Genomic DNA, 20,975 nt, shown 5'->3' on the forward strand with positions numbered 1-20,975 from the left:
TTCCGCTACAGGAGTTCAGATAAACCCCCTGGCTCCAAGCTAGATCCGCCCCTGTCCTTTAACCTATATTTGAAGTTAATCTTGCAACTTGCAAGCAGACTTTATTGAAGGATAAGGTTCAGCAGGAAAGTACATTTATTGACAGAAGGAGAAACAAATAAGAGGGGAGGGGTCAAGGCCGGAGCCAGAGTGCAGTGGTTCGGCAGGTGTCTCTGGCCCCAACCATTTATTTATTTATGTTAAAAATTCACCTTTTCTAAAATCCAACAACAACAACATACCCAGTGTAGTCCCACAAAGTGGGGTCTAGGGAGGGTAAAGTATACGCAGACGTTACTCCACCCCAGATGTGAGGTTGATACATTGTTTCTGATAGGCCCCTAGCTCAAGACAAGATCGGGCTAGAAAAAGACGTTATTGAAGTACAAAAGACAATAGGTACTAATAACAAATAATACTAAAATGAAACTACACAAAACTATAGATATTAACATAGATCAAAGAATAAGAAACTACAAGAGTAGCCCTACGACTACCGGCAAGGGCAACAAGACAAGGCACTGCACTAAAATCCAAAATCTACTACTCCCTCCGTTTCAAAAAGAATGACCTACTTTGACTTGACATAAAGTTTAAGAAAATAAAGAAGACTTTTGAATTTTGTCGCCTTAAATTAAAGTTGTGTCAAATGTACCAAAATGCCATTTAATCTTGTGGTTCTAAACATGTCATGTGGAAAGTTGAAATTAAAGTATTGTCAAAAAAGGAAAGGGGTCATTCTTTTTTAAACAAACTAAATAGCAAAGTAGGTCATTCTTTTTTAAACGGAGGAAATACTATTTACTACTAACCTTTTTCTAAAATTCAGAACCTAAAATCTCAAAATCCTGGTCCCCTCTTTGGGAGGGGCATAAATCGTTTACTGCATTGCAAAGACAACTCAAGGTCACATCAAATTTTAGGTATTTCTACTCGCATAGATTTCACTGGTCTGCAGGTACTTTCGTTCTTTATGCTGCAGTTAATGCACTCTCCATTTTTTTTGTGTGATCAAGATAGTACCTGAAATCAAAGGAAGAACTCTGGAACAAATCCAGGCTGCTATTAATGCGTCATAAAATACTTCCGGCGGCACCTTTCCTACTGTAGTTTAGTTTATCAACTAGCCAGAGAGATGCCAGGATGTGCGTTGCCAGTTGACTACATTCTCATATTCATCCCGAGATTTTCTGAGTACTTAAAAATTTCAGAGAGCTCGTGCCTCGTTGCACCATGGACCGCATTCTCAATTTTCTTAAGGTATAAATGTTGTAATCGAAGAAAATGATTAGAATGTGTTGTTCCAGTACCCCTTTTCTTTCCCCATTTTTTCTCTTTGTAAGTGCAGTACATTCATTTTTAGTCCAGAAAAGCTTTGCCAAGATGTGCATCACATTTTTTTGGACTGTACTCATGGATTTGTATTTCAAAATCCTAGTTTTCTGCTTGCTTCTTCTTTCTTGAATCAGTTCTTGATAATCTTTGAGAAATTCAGCTCTCCTCACAAACCTAAGCCTAGTTAGTAATTCTGGTAGACCGTTGCAGAAGATTAATTTGTATAATCTATCATTAATCACTTGTTGTTTTACAGTTGAGTAGGGAAACGCTTCTTATATACTAATATACTACAAGGTTGATATATTATTTACAGTAAGATAAAATATTACATAATGTTATATATTGAGTGTATAAAAATTGTTGCGAAAAAAAAAAATGGTTATGCATGCATAAACGTAAAAATATGATTCGTGGATGTAATGTGTTGTGTTGGGTGGTATCTTTTTAAAATTCCCTAGCTGATATGGTTATAAAGGGTAATGACACTAATTTCTTGTCAATTTATGGGTTAGTGTCACAAAGTTAGAGGTGGTGTTGTTGGAGTTGTGTTTGGTCATTTTTTTTTGCAATAAATATTTAAAATTTAAATATATTTTAAGAAAACATAAAAATATAATTTAAATAGGATTATTTTATGAAAATAAAAAATTTAGAACTTTCAAAAAAGTGAAACAGGCTTTTCACTGTTTTAAAAGGCAAAATGACCTTCTGGACGTTGTACTATGTCGGTTTGTAAGATGGATACTTCTACTTACATGTTTGTCATTTAGACCCTTGAACCTACTAAAAAATAATATTTTAAACCCTTTTTTGGTGAGTGTAACACACTCTCCCCACGTCATCTGTTACGTCTGCCTCATCTACAGCGTCATCTTAAAAAAAATAAAAATTAAAAAATTAAAAAAAATATTACATTAAATTTCAAGTCTTTTTTAAAATGCTAATTAACAAATTAAACATAAAAATTAATTTAATTAAATAATAAAAATTTATAATTGTAAAAAATTTTGAATAATCATGTTTTTATTTTTACTTACAAATTAAACATCAAATTCATTTCAAATAATTAAAATTCTTCTCCAACTAATTTAAATTTTTAATTATAAATTCATATATAAAAACATAATAAATTTTCAATTTTTAAATTTGAATATCTTTAAAAAATTCACAAAAAGTTTAATTTTTTTCAAGCGTAATTCACTAATTTATTTCAATGTTCACTATCACTTACTTTCAATTCAAATTTAAATTTTAATCCAAAAAAAAAAAAAGATTTTAAATTTAAATTTTATTCAAAAAATAAATGAAAAGAATTGAATTGAGAAAAAATTAAAATAAAGAATAAAAAGTAAAGGTGGTAATTGGGAGGGGGGGCAGGAAGAATGTTGAGGTGGGGTGGGGACGGGGCTGGGAGGGGTGTGGGGGTTGGGGGTGGGGTAGGGAAGGGCTGGATAGGGATGGTGAGGTGTGGGGGTGGGGACAGGGATGGGATGGGGTGGGTGGGATGGGGCTGGGTGGGGTCTAGGGGGTGGGGACGGGATGGGGTGGGGATGGAGAAGGACTGGATGGGTGTTGGGAGGGGGTGAGAGGGCTTTTTTAAAAAAAAAAAAAAAATTGAAGGGAGGGGAAGGAGATTACAATGTGGGGAATCGAACCCTCACCAACAAGGTGGAGATCAAGTAACTAACCAACTAAGCTATTAAGATTTCTCGGGTGAGAGGGCTGGGGGTGGGGTGGTGAGGAAATTTTTTTTAAAAAAAAAAATATTTTTAAATTAAAAAAGATGGAGAGAAAAAAAGGACCTTTTTTATTTATTTTTTTAATTTTAATATTATTTTTATTTTATTTTTTTATTATTTTAATGTAAAATTGGTCAAAACTTGATCCCCACTCGCACCCAGGCGAGTGGCAACGATCAAAGAGTGCAAAATATTATTTTTTAATGGATTGAAAAGTTTAAATAACAAACGTGTAAGTAGAAGAGTCCAACTTATAAAATCGACATACTACAGGATCCGAAAGATCATTTTGCCGTTTTAAAATTCCAAACACAACTTGGGTTTGAAATTTTAATGGGCAAGCACTGATTTTCAAATAAAGTGAATTTTCTGGGGAAAAAAGTAAAATTTCACAGCGTCCTAATTCTATCAAATCCAAGGGCATTAATGTAGACCCACCACCAGACCAGGTGTGGACCAAATACCTGAAAAATTTTTGTTTGAGAAGATACCTGAAAGATTTTTTGGTTAGCAACTAGCTCCAGAAAGTGATTGGTTTTTGTTGCTTCACATACATCCTTCAAAATAAAAATCTTACTTGTCTAGACTTTAGTTCAAGAAAACACCCAAAACAAACATACAAACAGAGAGACAAAAAGTATGGCCACCAGTAAGCAACAGGATGATATAGAGCAAAGCGAGAACAGGGTAAATGAAGATCACATAAGAGCACCTCTCATCACTCAAACAAATACAAGAGTAACAGAAGCAAAGAGACAAGACAGGTGCATGGTTTACCTCAGCACATTCATCGCTGTCTGTGGTTCATTTACATTCGGATCTTGTGTGAGTCCAGCTTTCTCATTAGTCTACTCAAGCATTACTCTTTTCCTCCTCCTTGACTTTAAAATTCTCCACCTACAACCATCATTTGTTATATTTCTCAACTTTTCAGGCTGGCTATTCATCACCGACACAGTCCGCAATCAGGGAAGATCTTAATTTTTCTATAGCAGAGGTTAGAAAACACATATATATCCTTTTTTTTTAATCTATAGCAGAGGTTAGAAAACACATACATAACTTCTTGGGGGGTTTGGGAGGGGGTGGGGGGTTACTGCTTGTAAAAAATAGTACATACAAGGAAAGAAAGCTAGTGGGAATAGAACTTCGGCTAGCTTATAACTTTCTATATGTATGATTTTCCTCAGGCACAATACATCCTTTAATTTGGACTTAGATCAATTTAGGGTGTATATAAGAACGATACTTAAATTTATATAAAGTTGAATAAGTAGCACATATATCCTATATGACGTCGTAGCCAATTCTTGTCCTACATGTATTATGCCACATAGGACGGGTGTATCTGCTTGTTCAACTTTAGACAAGTTTAAATAGCTACTTATACACACTTAAAGTTGAACGTCATAGATGTGATTTGAGGATAAATGAAAGGGCATATTTCTGTATTATGGCTTTTTTAATTAAGCTGAAACTTATATTAAAGGAAAAAGACATCGTTTTCACCTCAAACTATACCCGAAAAGTTGAAGTCACACCTAAACTATTCTTGTGACCTATTACACACCTAATTATAAAAAAGTGAAATTATTTAAACCCTGTCAGGCTATCACCACTTGCATGTAGTGTAGTATTTTACATGCGCTGTCAAGTCAGCACTACGTCAGTAAAAAATATCACTTTTTTATAGTTAAGGTGTGTAATAGGTCACTTATATAGTTTAGGTGTATATTCAACTTTTCGACTATAGTTTGGGGTGGAAACGATGACTTTTTCCTTAATGTTTTTAGCCATTTACCGCGCTTAAAATAAATGTAACACACGCGTCTTAGAATGAGGGTTACGGGGAGGTAATAATATCACTTTTTTATAGTTAAGGTGTGTAATAGGTCACTGGTATAGTTTAAGTGTGGCTTAGACTTTTCGGATATAGTTTAGGATGAAAACGATACCTTTTCCCCGTATTAAATTATAAACTCCAGCATTGAGGAACTGTTGGACAGTAAATCCTCCAACAATTACAACAATGCCCCAATCCTGCAATGTGCTAATAATTCTAGCAATTTCACATCATCACGCATATCTATTATCTTGCCCCATGAAGCAAAGTTACATCAGTATTTCTATAACATATGAATTGAAACAAATTTTCTCTCAAACTTCTATGTTCCACTCCAAATTTGTCCAGAAAACGCAGCTGGAGATGAATCTCAATAACCTCTTCAGCACCTTATTGTCATTGCAGAGTGAGCCAACTACTCAGGAAGTCTTTAATGGTTCCAAAAATTACCCCTTTTTAATCGAGATAGATTCCATAGTTGACCATTTACCTCCTCTTCTGATGCCGCACTCTTGTCGGAGAAATATACTATTTTGGGAGAATTGGACACACCCTTTGACATTTTTGAAGAGTCTTGAGCAACATATCCATTTACTACACAATGCAGGAACAGGGGCGGATCTATTAAGGCCAGTGGATGCCACCTACAAACTTCGACGGGAACCCTCTATATATAGCTATATATATAGACTGATATATTAAAATATTAAATCTGCACCCACAATACCCAAGCACTATCTAGTGCAAGTGGCAAAGCGTCACTTTTATGTGTAATAGGTGTTGATTTCGATCTTGATATAGTAAAATATTAAATCCTAGTGTAAGTGATAAAATGTCACTTTTGTGGGTCAAAAGTCGTGGGTTCTATCTTGGTCAACAATCATCATTTTTTATTTTATTTTTCTGTTAAGCATTGTTGATTAAAACAAGGCAATAAGCATCGTAAATTTACCAATTGATAATTTTATTTGGCACCCGTAAAGTCCGAATCCTCTGGCAGGAACAAATGTGCATTCTGCTGAAATAAATTTATTTTGAGAAACTTATTAAAGTGCTTTGAGAAAAGTTGTTTGTGTTTGGCCAATATTTTCCAATAAGTAATTTTAAGTGTCAAATTACAAAAAAAAAAGAAAAAAGAAAAAAAAAAAAGAAAGTTACGTTTAATTTTAATTCAGTAATATAAACTTTGATGTTGGTAATGTTGTCTTAAAAATCGTAAACACTTTTTCTAGCTAATGCTAAAATGCTGAAAAACAGCTTTTCAGCTACTATTCAAAGCACTTATATCTTCACCAAAAAGCTTCGCCTAATGCCTTCATTCACTAAATAAGTAGTATTTCCTTGAAACCTTCGTTTCAGAATAAGTGAATTATTAGGGTATTTATTGGTGTTTCAAAATAAGTAAATTATTAAATTTTTTTCCAAATTTGTTTTTATGATTTGACAATCAATTAACTTTTAAAAAGGTATTATAAGGTCAACTTTTTCTTTTTTGGGGTTAAAAATGAAAAATTATGTTAAATTTATGTCTTTAATATGTGTGTCAAAATTTAATAATTCATTTATTATGAAATGGAGGGAGTACTTTTTTTTTTTTTTTTTTTTCCGTAAAACACACAGTTTTGGCTTTTAAGAAGCCTGGCCTCACAGGCTTTTAGACAACATCAGAAGCGAAAACCCAACAGAAGCATGCTACTTTATATGGCACCATAGAACAGCAAATAATTTTCCAAAGACAAGGAGAACACCTTCCAGCAGCTGAGACAATTGACTTGTATTAAGATTTCTGTGGAAGTACCAGATTTCAAACTAGATGATACAACTCCACAATTAATGGGACAATTTGGGCATAAAACTGAAGAAATTGCAGAGGAACTGCTCCTCTAACAACAAATTAATGGAAGAATTATGAGGAAATAACTACACTTTTCTTCTTTTACTTCTCAAAAGACGCCTATCAGCTTTGGGATTACAAGTATTTATGCTAATTCTAAGCTCTCCAGAATTAGAGGGAGAATCAGTTATAACTATTTTCCGGAATGAACAGTGCCCTACCTAACAGCTTTCCGGAACTGTTTAACTACTTAACGACCTGCCAGCTCAGCTGGATCTTTTAATGGAATTAAAGAAACAAAACGAAATATGTAAAAAAACAACTACAATTTGAGATCATATCACTAGAAAGCCGTCTTCACTCTTCACTATTATTCTCCAGTGCAATCAAGCTTAACTCCTACATCAAAGCTATCATAGCATCAATTTTCCCGGTCAAACAATTTCTCCTGAAGTTCAACTGTGCCAGCGAAGCTTCTCTATCATTGGATAAAGATCATCAAGCTTCAGTGGAGAATTCCCAATCCAAGCAACATAACAAAACTCAATACTTGCATTAATTCTTATTGATAAAACTACTCCACCAACGCCTAATTGTTTTCCATTGCCCACAACCATAAGGTCTATTAACTTCTTCAGTTCACCATTTACTGCTACTCATATTTAGACATTAGTCACATTATAACATTTCTCCATAAAGTCTTTCCCTGTGCAGTATACCTCTACAAACACTTCGAAAGGAGGCTGTGGCTATGAAGTTTAAGATTTCTTACGTCTGATCCGCCTTACTCAACAGGACTGTCAGCCAGTCTATTATATGAAAGATCCATTTTCTTTATTTCCTTTTCAAAGAAAGTTTCCCCTTGTTATAGCTATAATTATAGAGAGCAAGCAGGGACAGGAAACTATGATATCATATAAGTGGATACCAAACCTAATAGGCAGCTTATTAATGTGATTCTGCCATCCTAAGATAAATATTGGCATTTGTCTATTCCAGTCGAATTTCTTTTCCACCTTCTCAATGATACCCTGACAAACATAAGATTTGTGATATGCATTTACTCGTCCACTAGGCTAGCTGAGCATTTTCTAATTAATCTGATAGAGCTTAAGTTCAATCCACTTGAAGTACGCCTGAAATACTTCTTCCTAAGAAACAAGAAATGGACTCGTATTAGGATGCAAATGTTGTCACAAGTGGACCATGATCAGAAAACTTCAGTCCTTACCGAATCTCCTAACTAGTTGAAGTGTTGTTAGGCTTTACCTTGAATATGCCTAACATTTTCCACATGCAGTTCTCGCTCTTTGGTTCAATATTGACATTTGGAGCAATGATTGGGGCAATCACAAGTGGTCCAATTGCTGATTATATTGGTCGCAAAGGGGTAAGCTGGAGAAGATTCTAACTACACCAGTATCTTCTTTGTTATTATCCTGATAATTATCTGAATCACTGCATGTAACATGCAAACAGGCAATGAGAATGTCCAGTGCTTTCTGTGTTGCTGGGTGGTTAGCCATTTACTATGCTCAGGTTCATTACAAATTCTCTTCTCCAATTCATGACAAGGAATTGCTACATAGGTCTTACAAACTGATCACTCATTTTTACCTATTCAAGGGAGCTCTTTCTCTGGACATTGGAAGATTGGCAACAGGATATGGAATGGGAGTTTTCTCTTACGTGGTACGTGCCTGATCCCACCTTAGTATGCTTTCAACCTTCTTGATTCCAACATTTCCAAAAACAACAAAAAATCAGGTGCCTGTATTTATAGCTGAAATTTCAACTACAGACTTACGAGGAGCTTTGACATCAATACACCAGGTAAAGAAATAACTCGCTACCTGTGCTCCATACGGCAATTTTATAAAGCAACTTAACACCTAATTATTTCAATAATTACAGAAATATTTGTGTAACATTGGGATTGTTAGCCTATTCTGGATGAGTGCAAAAGTACTTTAAGGTCCTTGTGGTTATTTCATCGTACCATTTCCATATCATCTCCAACTTAATTATTTTAATTTGACTTTGACAGAGTGATTGCTGACAAATTCAAAAAATGATTTGATGATATAGAATTAGGAACTTGTGATACCATAGAAAGATTAAAATAAAATTATTTAAGACACTAATATTTCAAACCATTTTTCATTTCTCAAATCATATTACCAAATTAGTTTCATGCAGGAGCTAAACTTGACAATTAGAGTAAAGCCTAGGAGCAAGTTTATGCAGCTTGCTGGCCTTCTTTCTTAAAATACAACTATGTATTATTTTCTGTTTCTCAACTTCTTCTAAAGCAATAAAAAGTTTGGCTTTGGTTGCTAATCTCATTGTATTATAGCTGAACAAAAGCATAGTACTCCAGTACAAGTAAAACCTACACACTGTTTGCATACAAAACTAGCCCTAAATTTTTCTACTTCTTGGATAGTTTAGGATTCCTAAGGTAATTGCAATGTAGGAGACACTATATCACCATTTTTTACTTGAGATAAGTTACAAATAATACTATTATTTCAGTGTTCAGTCGTCACTAAAATAAGGAAAATCTAAATAAGAAGAAACAAATTATACCTCGATTATCATTCCTTGACTATTTCTTACTTCTAAACCTTCAGCTGATGATATCTGCTGGAGTCTCAGTTTCCTTCATCATAGGAACTATGCTAACATGGAGGGCTTTGGCATTAGCAGGTCTGTTTTAGCATCAAGTTGTATTGTGAGATCTAAAAAGGGCTATCCTGCAACTGCTAGGGATAAAAGCACAAAGAAAGATGAAGGCAAAATAGAGAAATAACTGTTGGAAATAAACCCTCCACATAAATAATATTTGCGATAATAAAGCGGAACACGAAAATACCTTTAATCAACAAGAATAAAAAAGCAATAATGACACCAAAGAATTTATGTCAAAACCCCTTTTTAATAAGAGAAAAATCGCGGGCGGAGAGGAGAGAGTTGCAATTGATATCACTATAGCAATGAATTCTACACCAGTAGGTCGAAGAAACTAATTCAAAGACCACTACACACTCAAACAAAACAACCCTCTTTTGAATTTTCCACCTTACTACAATATCGTTCATACTTTCTATTTTTCCTCACAGACGATTTCTTATACCCTGTCTGTCATACCTCACTCTTCTTAGTTCTTTGTCTCCTTTGTTTGGTGTGTTTGAGAATGAAGTATTGCCTCTCCTTATATAGGCCAAAGAAGACTTGGTCTTCAAGTGTGCTACATGAGCAATTTTTATCTCCTCCACATCTTGCCAAACTTTGGTTCCAGAAGAATTGGAAATCAGCCAAGTAACCTGACACATGCCAATTTCAACCAAACAGGATGGACCCCACAATGAAAAATGTATTCAAGTGATAAAGAATTTGTTTTTCTTTTTCCAGGATTAGTACCATGTGCTATTCTCCTTTTCGGTCTCTTCATTATTCCAGAGTCTCCTAGGTGGTTGGTGAGTTAAAAAATTCAATGGCTAAGAGTTCATGCTATCAGTAAAATCAAGAAAATGACATAACATTTGCACCATATCTAATAGGCAAAAATAGGACATCAAAAGGAGTTTGAAATTGCACTGCGCAGACTTCGAGGCAAAGATGCTGACATATCTGAGGAGGCAGCTGAAATCCAGGTTGACTATTTTTGGAACAATCAAATTTTGTTTCATTCCTTCTTTGGAAGGTATCTAAAACTACCCTTCCTCAAATATTTTCCTAATATTACTTATCTGATATGCTTGACAGGATTATATGAAAACCCTTGAAAAGCTTCCAAAAGCCAACTTGTTTGATTTGTTTCAAAGAAGATACTTGCGTTCAGTCATAGTAAATTTTCTTTTCCGCAGTTGATTTCGACATTTTAGTAGCTAAAACTGCTAGTTTCATATTCATGATAAATCTATGGCCAGGTGGGAGTTGGCCTTATGGTGTTTAAAGAATTTGGTGGACTCAGTGGAATCATTTTCTACACTAGTAGCATATTTGAATCCTCAGGTGGCAATCCCTCATACTCAAATATCATTCTTTACATGAAAAGAAATGAAGGATATTGAATAATCACTTAATGTGATGCGCAAATGAGAGAAGATAACATTTGCAAATTGCAACTTCAGTAATCTCCATAGATTGCTTCCTTAGAGATTTTATCTATATTCCTACTTCAAGTGTGAAGGCCTATAATATATAGCCTCTTATTTTATTTCCCTTCGTTCAAGAATGTAGAGCAAAGAACTGTGTGTTAAATCAGAAAACTATTTATTCTTTCCTGTATTTCTTTTCCAGGGTTCCCTTCTGAGATTGGAACTATAATATTTTCAATTATGAAGGTCTCCGCTCTTACTCTCTCCGTTCTTGGTATATTTTTTCTTTTTTTTTTTTTAAACTGGTAACTTTCTGTGTTCTTGGTATATTTTATATCTGTTTCCTAAACTTTGGTGTTATGTTTGTTATTTCACTTTACTTTATTTTCCTCATCAGGTTTGCATCACGGCACTGGGTACAACCTTAATTGACAGAGTTGGAAGAAAACCTCTTTTATTGGTATATCTCTAGACAGGAAGGTCATATTCTTGAGGATATTACACGTTCCATTCACCAAACATAATGATAGTGATATCTTTGCAGGTTTCTGCAACAGGAGTTGTCATAGGCTGTATACTAACAGGAACCTCATTCTATTTGAAGGTCACATTAAAACCAAAATTGCTTTAAATTCTTAGCATTCCTCTTGAACAATTTGACCAAAAAAATTCTTATTAGACCAGGGACATGAAATTGCAATAAAGGAAGCACCAATACTTGTCGTAATAGGCATACTGGTACCGTCACTATCCTTTCTGATTATGCTCTGCATAATAGTTAGCCCTGGAACCCGCTGTCCTCATTATGTGAAAAAAATGTTCCAGTTTATCTCATAACCATTCTCGAATCTAGGTCTATATCGGGTCCTTTTCAGTAGGAATGGGAATAATTCCCTGGGTTATGATGTCGGAGGTATGTAAAATCTATAATATCCTCCGTTAACATTCCGAAACATTTTGATCCTAAGAATAGCCTTTCATGCAGATATATCCTATCAATGTTAAAGGGGCTGCTGGGAGCCTTACAACGGTAGTGAAATGGTTTGGAGCATGGGTGTGCTCCTACACTTTCAACTTCCTCATGACCTGGAGCTCTTTTGGTAAGCTGCTATGGCAAATATTATTTCAAAAGTAAACGCCAAAATGAGAAATGCAACGAGAATTAAAACAAAAATTGGAGAAGTGCCTTGAAACTAATAAGAGGGGAGGGACCACTGTGCAGCTCCGGGGTTCGTCATAACAACCCAATAGCTTTGTCCCAAACCATGTGTTTTTGTGTTAAAAATTCACTTGATATGTATAAATCATTTATCTAAAACCCACAAACTCAAAATCTTAGTTCCGCCACTGGGAGGAGCATAAACAGTTCTAATGCATATCAAGATAATAACTCAAGGTTAAATCAAAGATCAGGTATTGCTACTCACATTGGTTTCACTGGTCTGCAGGTACCTTCATTCTCTATGCAGCAGTCAATGCACTCTGCATTTTGTTTGTGATCAAGATAGTACCTGAAACCAAAGGAAGAACTTTGGAACAAATCCAAGCTGCTATTAATACATCATAAAATACCTCAGCAGCTTGGGATACATTCTCATACTCATCTTGGGATTCTCCAAAGATCTAAAACAATGAACTGTTGGTTGCACTGAGGACCACATTCTCCATTCGTTTTAGGTTTAAATTTGTAACAGGTGGAAATGATTAGTAACTTTCTATTTTGTCCTCAGTGAAGAGTGGGAAGAGTACCATTCAGTAAGTCAATAAGAGCCTCGTCAAGATGTGGGATCATATTTTTTGCATTTGTACTCATTGATTTATCTTTCAGAACTAGCATTGTGCTTGGTTTTTTCATTAATTGATCATTTGATATGCAGACTAAATCATCCTGGGATTATAGTCATGGGATTATAATCTCTGTACTAATTTATCCCACCAGGGAGATAGAATAAAATAGTCCGAAGTTGGATGGGGTAAGTGAATATAATTTATACTGTCTATCAAATGCAATATAAATTTACCCCGTCAACAAATGCTTATCCTGCATACAAAACGACCCCCAGGTACATAGAAATCTTTTGAGAAATTCAAGTATCTCTTCCCAATTCCTTAATGATTTATGAGGGTTTTCTCAGCCAAAGAAAATCCCCACTAATTAAGTGTTACAAACTAATGAGATTATCTAGAAACCGAGGTGGAGCCGGAATTTGAAGTTTATAGATTCGCCTGTTGGGATTCTATTTCTTTTAAGATATTGGGTTCTAAATTAATAACTTGTACTTATTCAATGAACTTCTTACTACTACTTCAATGAACTTCTTACTACAACTTCAAAGGTTGAACCAAAGATTAATTTGTACAATCCATTATTAACCACTTGTAGTTAGATCCTTCCAACTGTGTGCGACTTTCCTTCAATGGAGGGGGTATTTTATGGTTTAAGCTAATGAAGGTTAGGGTTTAATAAACCTCAAATTTATGCCCTATCAACTACTAAAGCAGCTTATTAGATATATTCAGTTGATACAAATTTGAGGGAATTGGTTCAAATAATAACAATCCAACACACTAGATAAATAAGTATTTGAGGGAATTGGTTCAAATAATAACAATCCCACACACTAGATAAATAAGCGGGGCGGGGCGGGGGGGCGGGGGGGCAGATCTACAATTGCATGCAAAGGTGCAAATTACTAAAATTAGAAATATACATCAAATCAACAATATCTTGTTTCTATCTAGAGTGGCATTAATAAAATTTAGAGAGTCAACTAAAATTTTTTACATTTTTTTAATTATTTTAAGTTGTTAACTATTATAATTTATAATATTTTTTCGTAATTTTCAAGTATATAACAGATTAAAAAGAAAAGTAAAACAAATATAAAAGAAAATATTTAAGCAGGGAACACAATCAAATATGTTGCTCTGGCTTATCATTCTTTATAAGTAAGGTAATAAAGCACAAATGTCAATTTAAGTGATATGATGCTTTGAATGACCATAATATAATAAAATCACAATTGAAGCAGCGAAACAAACATGTTTTAAATGACTTACAACAACTAATTAGAAGTGGTATAGCAAAATTACTATAAAAATATTTGTGAAAAAATTTAAATAGGCATCATATAAAACGTCAAGTTAATTTAAAACATCAAAAATTAATTTATCATTTTATGTCTGTATTACTTTTTTATTAAATATTTGTTATGATATATATCAATTATAGTGAATGTCTATGAAGATCTATCAAAATCTATTTGATGTCTATCAGGATTTGATGTATTTGTCTTTTAGTGTGAAACTAGAGGAAAAATTTCCCCTATAAATAGAAGGGCTTCCTTCATTGTAAATCATCCTTCAAGAAATAAGAATCACTCTCTCTGATCTCTCTACTCTTCTTCTTGTTCTTTATTATTTTATAACACATTATCAGCACGAGACTCTACCGTCTCAAATTTGAAGGCTAAGGCTAAGGTATTTTTTTTTATTTCTTCCCTTTTCCATATGGCTAACAATCTTACAAAGTGTGATTTTGTTGCCCTTCAAAGTTCGGACAAGAACTATATTTCATAGGTGCTGGATGCTGAAATCCACCTAGATGCTATGGGTTTTGGAGACGCCATAAAGAATAAAAATACAGTATCTAGTCAAAATCGTGCTAAGGCTATGATCTTCTTGCGTCATCATCTTGGCGAAGTTCTAAAAATTGAGTACCTTACTACTAAGGATCCACTCGTATTGTGGAATATCATAAAAGAAAGGTTTGACCATTTAAAGATGGTCATCCTCCCGAAAGCACGATATGAGTGGATGCATCTAAGATTTCAAGACTACAAGTCTATTCATGAATACAATTCTGCCATGTTCAGAATTTCTTCTCAATTGAAACTATGTGGAGAGATGGTCAATGATAATGAAATGATGGAAAAGACGCTCTCCACTTTACATGCCTCGAATGTGCTATTACAACAGCAATATTGAGAAAAAGATTTCAAGAAATATACTGAACTGAGTTCTCATCTTCTCGTGGCAGTTCAAAATAATGATTTGTTGATGAAAAATCACGAGAACCGACCAACTGGATCTGCACCATTCCCTGAGGTGAATGATGTGCACGCTCTCCATGCTAGGCGTGAAAAAGGTCGCAGCCCTGGTCGTGGACATGGTCGTGATCATGGTCGTGATGACCAAGAAAGAAATCCTATTCCGGGTGTTAATCATTCATCTAACAAAAAGAAAAAAAATGAGAAACGTGAAACAATTACTTGTTTTTGATATGGCAGAAAAGGACACTATTTACGTGACTATCGTTCTCTCAAGCACTTAGTGGACCTTTATCAAGCATCGCTAAAGAAGAAAGAGAGAAATCCTGAGGCTTACTTTCTCTTTGAAAATAATATTGACATCACATGCTTGGGTGTAGCAGACTTTTTCGAGCATCCTGAAGGAAAGATTGATCACTTGATTGGTAATGGTTCCGTAAACATGGAAGAATGAATGCTTTTAAATTTTTTTTTGTTGATAAGAGTTAGAGAATAAAAATCATGTAAAAGTAGTTGTTTGCATGAGTATTTGTTTCTAATTCATATTGATTAGTTCAATTATATTATTGTAATTTATTATTGAAGTGGATGGAATTTCAATTTCGTCATTATTAAATTAAAAAAAAAAAAAGACGACGATACGTGCAACTTGCACGAACTTTCTGTTGTGTTCATTATTTTATATTAATATTTGCATGTTAATATTTTTAGTTTTGCATGTTAATATTAATATTAGTTTTGCATGTTAATATTAATATTAGTTTTGCATGTTAATATTTTTAATATAATATTCACATATAGTTATTACTTATCCATATGTGTTCAAAAAATATAATATAATAATATTATATTTGCATATAACGCACTAGATAAAATATAATATAACAATATTATATTATTATTGTATGTATTGCATGGTACTGTTCCATACTATTAATTATAAATAATATATTACATATTAGATTCCTTATCAAATATTATATTGTTTCAATAATTTTTGGACATATTTTTTTTTATTGCTTAGTAAAGTGTGATTAATAATTTTTTATAGTATAAGCTTTCACTTTGTACAAAAATTTAATATATATCTTATTTGGTGTATGTCATTTTATTTGAACATATGGATAATTTTCAAAGTAAGCTGTGAAATTGTGAAGATATATATGTTTGATTGATTCTGACACTACACATACGATATTCAAAGATGAGAAATATTTCTCTCATCTAAACATGGGCAAGATTAATGTCACTACAATTTTTGATAGTGTTAATTTGATTTAAGGCTTCAAAAAAGTCATTATAATCTTACCCAAGGGAACTAAACTCATCATAAATAATTCCATATTTTCTCCTAAGTCTCGGAAAAACTTAATGAGTTTTAAAGATATCCATGAAAATGGTTATTATATCGAGACAATTGATGAGATGAATCTTGAATATCTTGGTATCACCAAGAATGTCTCTGGACAGACATGTGTTATTGAAAAGTTCCCTGCTTATCTTTTGGATTGTATTGGACAAAGATTTGTGCAATTGAGGTACATTCTATAGTAAACCAGAAGTTTACTGATTCCAATACTTTCGCACTTTGGCATGATCGTCTGGGACATCCAGGATCAATATTGATGAGACGAATCATAAAAAATTCAAATGGGCATCCATTTAAGAACTTGAAGGTTCTTTTGAATGGTGAATTTTCATGCAATTCTTGTTATCAAGGCAAGCTGATTGTGAGGCTATCGCCAACAAAAATTGGGATTGATTCCCCCGCGTTCTTGAAACGCATACATGGGGATATTTGTGGACCCATTCACCCACCTAGTGGGTCATTTAGATACTTTATGGTCCTAATAGATGCTTTATCTAGATGGTCTCATGTGTGCCTTTTGTCATCTCGCAACTTAGCATTTGCAAAATTATTGGCACAAATAATACGATTACGGACACAATTTTTCGATAATTAAATTAAGTCTATTCGCCTTGATAATGCTGCAAAATTTTTATCCCAAGCATTTAATGACTACTTCTTATCGATTGGGATAAGAGTGGAACATCCTGTACCCCATGTTCACACTCAAAATGGCCTTGCTGAGTCATTAATTAAATATCTGCAGTTGATAGTAAGACCATTGCTTATGAAAACTAAGTTGCCCACTTTTGTTTGAGGTCATGCAATTTTGCATAATTCAACACTTGTTCGTCTTAGACCGACAAATTATCATAAATTTTCTCTATTGCAATTAGTTTTGGGTCAAGAGCCTAATATATCTCATTTGAGAATTTTTGAGTGCGGTGTATATGTGCCTATAGCACCACCAAACCGCACCAAGATGGGCCCCCAAAAAAGATTAGGAATTTATGTTGGGTTTGAATCACCCTTCATTACTCGCTATTTTGAACCATTAACGAGAGCTATGTTCACTACTCGATTTGCAGATTGTCGGTTTGATGAGATAGTTTTTTCAAAATTAGGGGGAGAAGATAGTGATATCAAAAGAGAAATTTTGCGAAAAAATCCATCACTATCTCATCTTGATCCACGTGCTTCTATTTGTGAGTAAGAAGTACAAAAGATTATTCATCTGCAGAAAATTACAAATCAAATGCCGGACGCATTTACTGATTTGAAAAGGATCATCAAATCACATATTCCTACAGAGAATGTCCCAATTTGAATTAATGTCTCTAAAGGACCATCTACTAGTGTCATAGCTAATAAATCTAAAGCATGCTTGAAGCGTAGCAGGCCATTAGGTTCTGAGGATCGAAATCCTAGAAAAAGAAAAACAAATGGTCAAGATGACACTACGAAAGATTCTCATATGTAAGCTCAAGATTTGAGCAATGTTGATATTTCTGAAGGAATCAATGAGCCTAAGACTCAAGAAAATGAGGAACTATCTATAAATTCATGTGATGTTGAAGCTAATTTGAATCGATCTGAAATAGTAGTGGATCATGTCTTTGCATACAATGCTACAACAAAAATCATGCAAGATAAAGAGGATCTTGAACCTCGATCTGTCACAAAATATCGATAAAGAAATGACTGGCCAAAACGGCAAGAAGCAATTCAATCTGAATTGAATTCACTTGCCAAACGTGAAGTTTTTGGACCTATAACTCAAACACCTAATGGTGTTAATCCTGTTGTCTATAAATGAGTCTTTGTGCGAAAAAGAAATGAGAAAAATAAAATACAAAGGTATAAAGCACGCCTTGTTGCACAAGGATTTTCTCAACGATCTGGTGTCGATTATGATGAGACATATTCACCAGTTATGAACGTAATAACATTGCGTTATCTTATTAGTTTCACTATCCATGAGAAACTTGAAATGCATTTGATGGATGTGGTAACAGCCTATCTATATGGATCACTTAATAATGAGATATACATTAAAATTCTCGAAAGATTTAAAATTCCGAAAGCATATAGTTCAAAGCCTCAAGAAATGTATTCCATTAGATTGCAAAGATCATTTTATGGTTTGAAGCAATTTAGACGCATGCGGTATAACCGTCTTAGTGAATATTTATCTAAAGAAGGTTATATGAATGATGAAATTTGTCCATGTGTTTTCATAAAGAAAATAACGTCAAAGTTTGTTATACTTGCTGTCTATGTCTATGACATAAACCTTATTGGAACACCAATAGAGCTTCAAAAGATAATTGATTACCTAAAGAAAGAATTTTATATGAAAGATCTCGAAAAGACAAAGTTATGTCTTGATTTGCAAATTGAGCATTTGACAAACAGTATCTTTGTCCATCAATCTGCCTACACAGAAAAGGCGTTGAAACGATTCTATATGGATGGAGCACATCCATTAAGTACTCCGGTGGTTGTTTGATCACTTGATGTGAATAAGGATCCACTCCGACCTCAAGAAAAAAATGAGGAACTCCTTGGTCCTGAAATTCCATATCTTAGTGCAATTGGTGCACTAATGTATCTTGCAAATACTACAAGACCTGATATTGCCTTTTCAGTAAATTTGCTAGTAAGGTATAGTTTTGCTCCTACTAGGAGACATTGAAATGGGATCAAACACATATTACGGTATCTAAAGGAGACTACCAATAAGGGCTTATTTTATTTTAAAAATTACAGTTTCGATCTTGTTGGTTATGCTGATGCTGCGTACTTATCTGACCCGCATAAAGTTCGGTCTCAAACAGGCTATGTATTCATATGTGGGGGTACTGCCATATCTTGGAGATCAACAAAGCAGTCTATTGTAGCCACTTCATCGAATCACGCTGAGATTATAGCTATTCATGAAACAAGTCAAGAGTGTGTGTGGTTAAGGTCCATAATACATCTCATTCGAGAAAAATGTGGCTTGAAATGTGACAAAGTACCTATAATTTTATATGAAGATAATGCAGCATGCATAGCACAACTGAAAGGTGGATTCATAAAAGGAGATAGAACGAAGCACATTTCGCCGAAGCTCTTCTATACACATGAGCTCCAAAAGGATGGTGATATTTACGTACAACAGATTCTTTCAAGTGACAATATGACTAATTTATTCACCAAGTCTCTTCTAACTGCAACTTTCAAGAAGATGGTACACAAGATCAGAATGCAAAGATTCAAGGATGTTCTTAATAGGGGGAGTTAATACGCATTGTACTCTTTTTTCCTTACGAGGTTTTGTCCCACTGGGTTTTTCTTGTAAGGTTTTTAATGAGACAGCCTATATGCGTATTGTTAGACATTCAAGGGGGAGTGTTATGATATATATCAATTATAGTGAATGTCTATCAAGATCTATTTGATGTATATCAGGATTTGATGTATTTGTCTTTTAGTGTGAAATTAGGGGCAAATTCCCCCTATAAATAGAAAGGCTTCCTTCATTGTAAATCACCCTCAAGAGAAGAAATAAGAATCACTCTCTCTATTCTCTCTACTTTTTTTCTTGTTCTTTATTGTTTTCTAACAATATTATTAATTTTTTAATACTTAAATGACTTATAATAATTAATTCGAAGTGACATTTAGTAAAAAGTGATATAGCAAAGTTACTATAAAAAGTTGTTGTGAAAATAATTTAAAGTGAGCCTCATATAAGACGTCAAGTTAATTTAAAATATTAAGAGTTAATTTATTATTTTATGTCTAATTTATATTTTTATTAAATATTATTAATTTTTTAATACTTAGATGACTTATAATATTAATTAGGGGTGATATTTAGTAAAATTACGATTAAATCAGTTGAAACAGATATGTCATAAATATTTATCTTTCTTTTTTAATTAAATATTATTAAATTTTTAATACATAAATAACTTATAATAATTAATTTGGGGTGATATAGTCAATTCACAATTAAAACAGCTAAAACAGATATGCTAATTAGTACAAATTATAGTACATTTATATTTTTAAAACATATGATAGACCAAAAAGAGTAAGATAAGTAAAATTGAATACTATATTATAAAATTCTAAGCAGCACGTTATATACAGTAGACGTGTTGAGTTAAAAACAATAGACTAGTACTATTTGAGACGAATGAATATGGCACGAATAATACTAAAGCCATAAAAAGATGACTATGCCCTCTAGCTCCAAAACAGTCTTGTCTTTCCCTCCAAAAAGCAAAATCACCTTGAACTTTTCTTATTTATTTTTTACTAAGCTAGCACGGGCTCAACGTTGAGACTTTTTTACTAATACCATCACATGTCTCTCTGCAGCTTATCAATAATAGACTGGAGAAACATCTTGTAAGAATATGTATCTCGTTCAACAAATTCAGCAAACTTACTAATAATTGTAAATTTACGTTGTAGTGAATATATTTTTAAAAAAAAAAAAACAAAGAAAATCAAGTAAATGAAAGGAGAGTGAAGAAAGAAAAGAGCAGAGTCTCACACTTGAAATGCATCTTATCTGAAATTTAGAATATAGCAAAGTGATATGAAAAGTGAAGTAATGACAATTGGACTAATGGAGAGTAGTGTGGGCACTGTACATACTTGTTTCAGTCTTTAAAGAGCAAGGATGC

General features: G+C 33.7%; 1 protein-coding gene across 3 annotated transcripts; it reads left to right on the forward strand.

The window, feature by feature from the left end:
* Nucleotides 1-3,532: 3,532 nt before the first annotated feature.
* Nucleotides 3,533-12,779, forward strand: LOC107863928 (sugar transporter ERD6-like 7). Of its 3 annotated transcripts, XM_016710133.2 has the most exons (18): nucleotides 3,537-3,941; nucleotides 4,051-4,113; nucleotides 8,094-8,183; nucleotides 8,273-8,332; nucleotides 8,420-8,485; nucleotides 8,561-8,626; nucleotides 9,427-9,502; nucleotides 10,208-10,272; nucleotides 10,357-10,449; nucleotides 10,562-10,642; nucleotides 10,726-10,810; nucleotides 11,099-11,142; nucleotides 11,294-11,356; nucleotides 11,441-11,500; nucleotides 11,581-11,634; nucleotides 11,750-11,809; nucleotides 11,882-11,996; nucleotides 12,345-12,779. In XM_016710133.2, the coding sequence occupies exons 1-18, from the start codon at nucleotides 3,756-3,758 to the stop codon at nucleotides 12,461-12,463; spliced, it is 1,446 nt and encodes a 481-aa protein (XP_016565619.1). In that variant the 5' UTR covers nucleotides 3,537-3,755; the 3' UTR covers nucleotides 12,464-12,779. The 3 variants fall into 3 exon arrangements, 2 of the variants coding, with proteins under 2 accessions (XP_047263883.1, XP_016565619.1); XR_007052880.1 differs by lacking the exon at nucleotides 12,345-12,779 and having other exon boundaries at nucleotides 3,534-3,941; nucleotides 11,576-11,634; nucleotides 11,882-11,963; XM_047407927.1 differs by lacking the exons at nucleotides 11,750-11,809; nucleotides 11,882-11,996; nucleotides 12,345-12,779 and having other exon boundaries at nucleotides 3,533-3,941; nucleotides 11,576-11,739.
* The last annotated feature ends 8,196 nt before the right edge of the window (nucleotides 12,780-20,975 follow it).

The sequence above is a fragment of the Capsicum annuum genome, chromosome 3 (assembly GCF_002878395.1).
Source record: "Capsicum annuum cultivar UCD-10X-F1 chromosome 3, UCD10Xv1.1, whole genome shotgun sequence".
Taxonomy (NCBI): domain Eukaryota; kingdom Viridiplantae; phylum Streptophyta; class Magnoliopsida; order Solanales; family Solanaceae; genus Capsicum; species Capsicum annuum.

What these genes read in the sequence shown, in the direction of transcription:
- LOC107863928 (XM_016710133.2), top strand. Translation starts at nt 3,756, where the DNA reads ATGGCCACCAGTAAGCAACAGGATGATATAGAGCAAAGCGAGAACAGG. An exon ending in ATTATATTGGTCGCAAAGGG is followed by an intron (nt 8,184 to 8,272) that starts GTAAGCTGGAGA and finishes ACATGCAAACAG; the next exon opens with GCAATGAGAATGTCCAGTGC. An exon ending in TAGCATATTTGAATCCTCAG is followed by an intron (nt 10,811 to 11,098) that starts GTGGCAATCCCT and finishes TTTCTTTTCCAG; the next exon opens with GGTTCCCTTCTGAGATTGGA.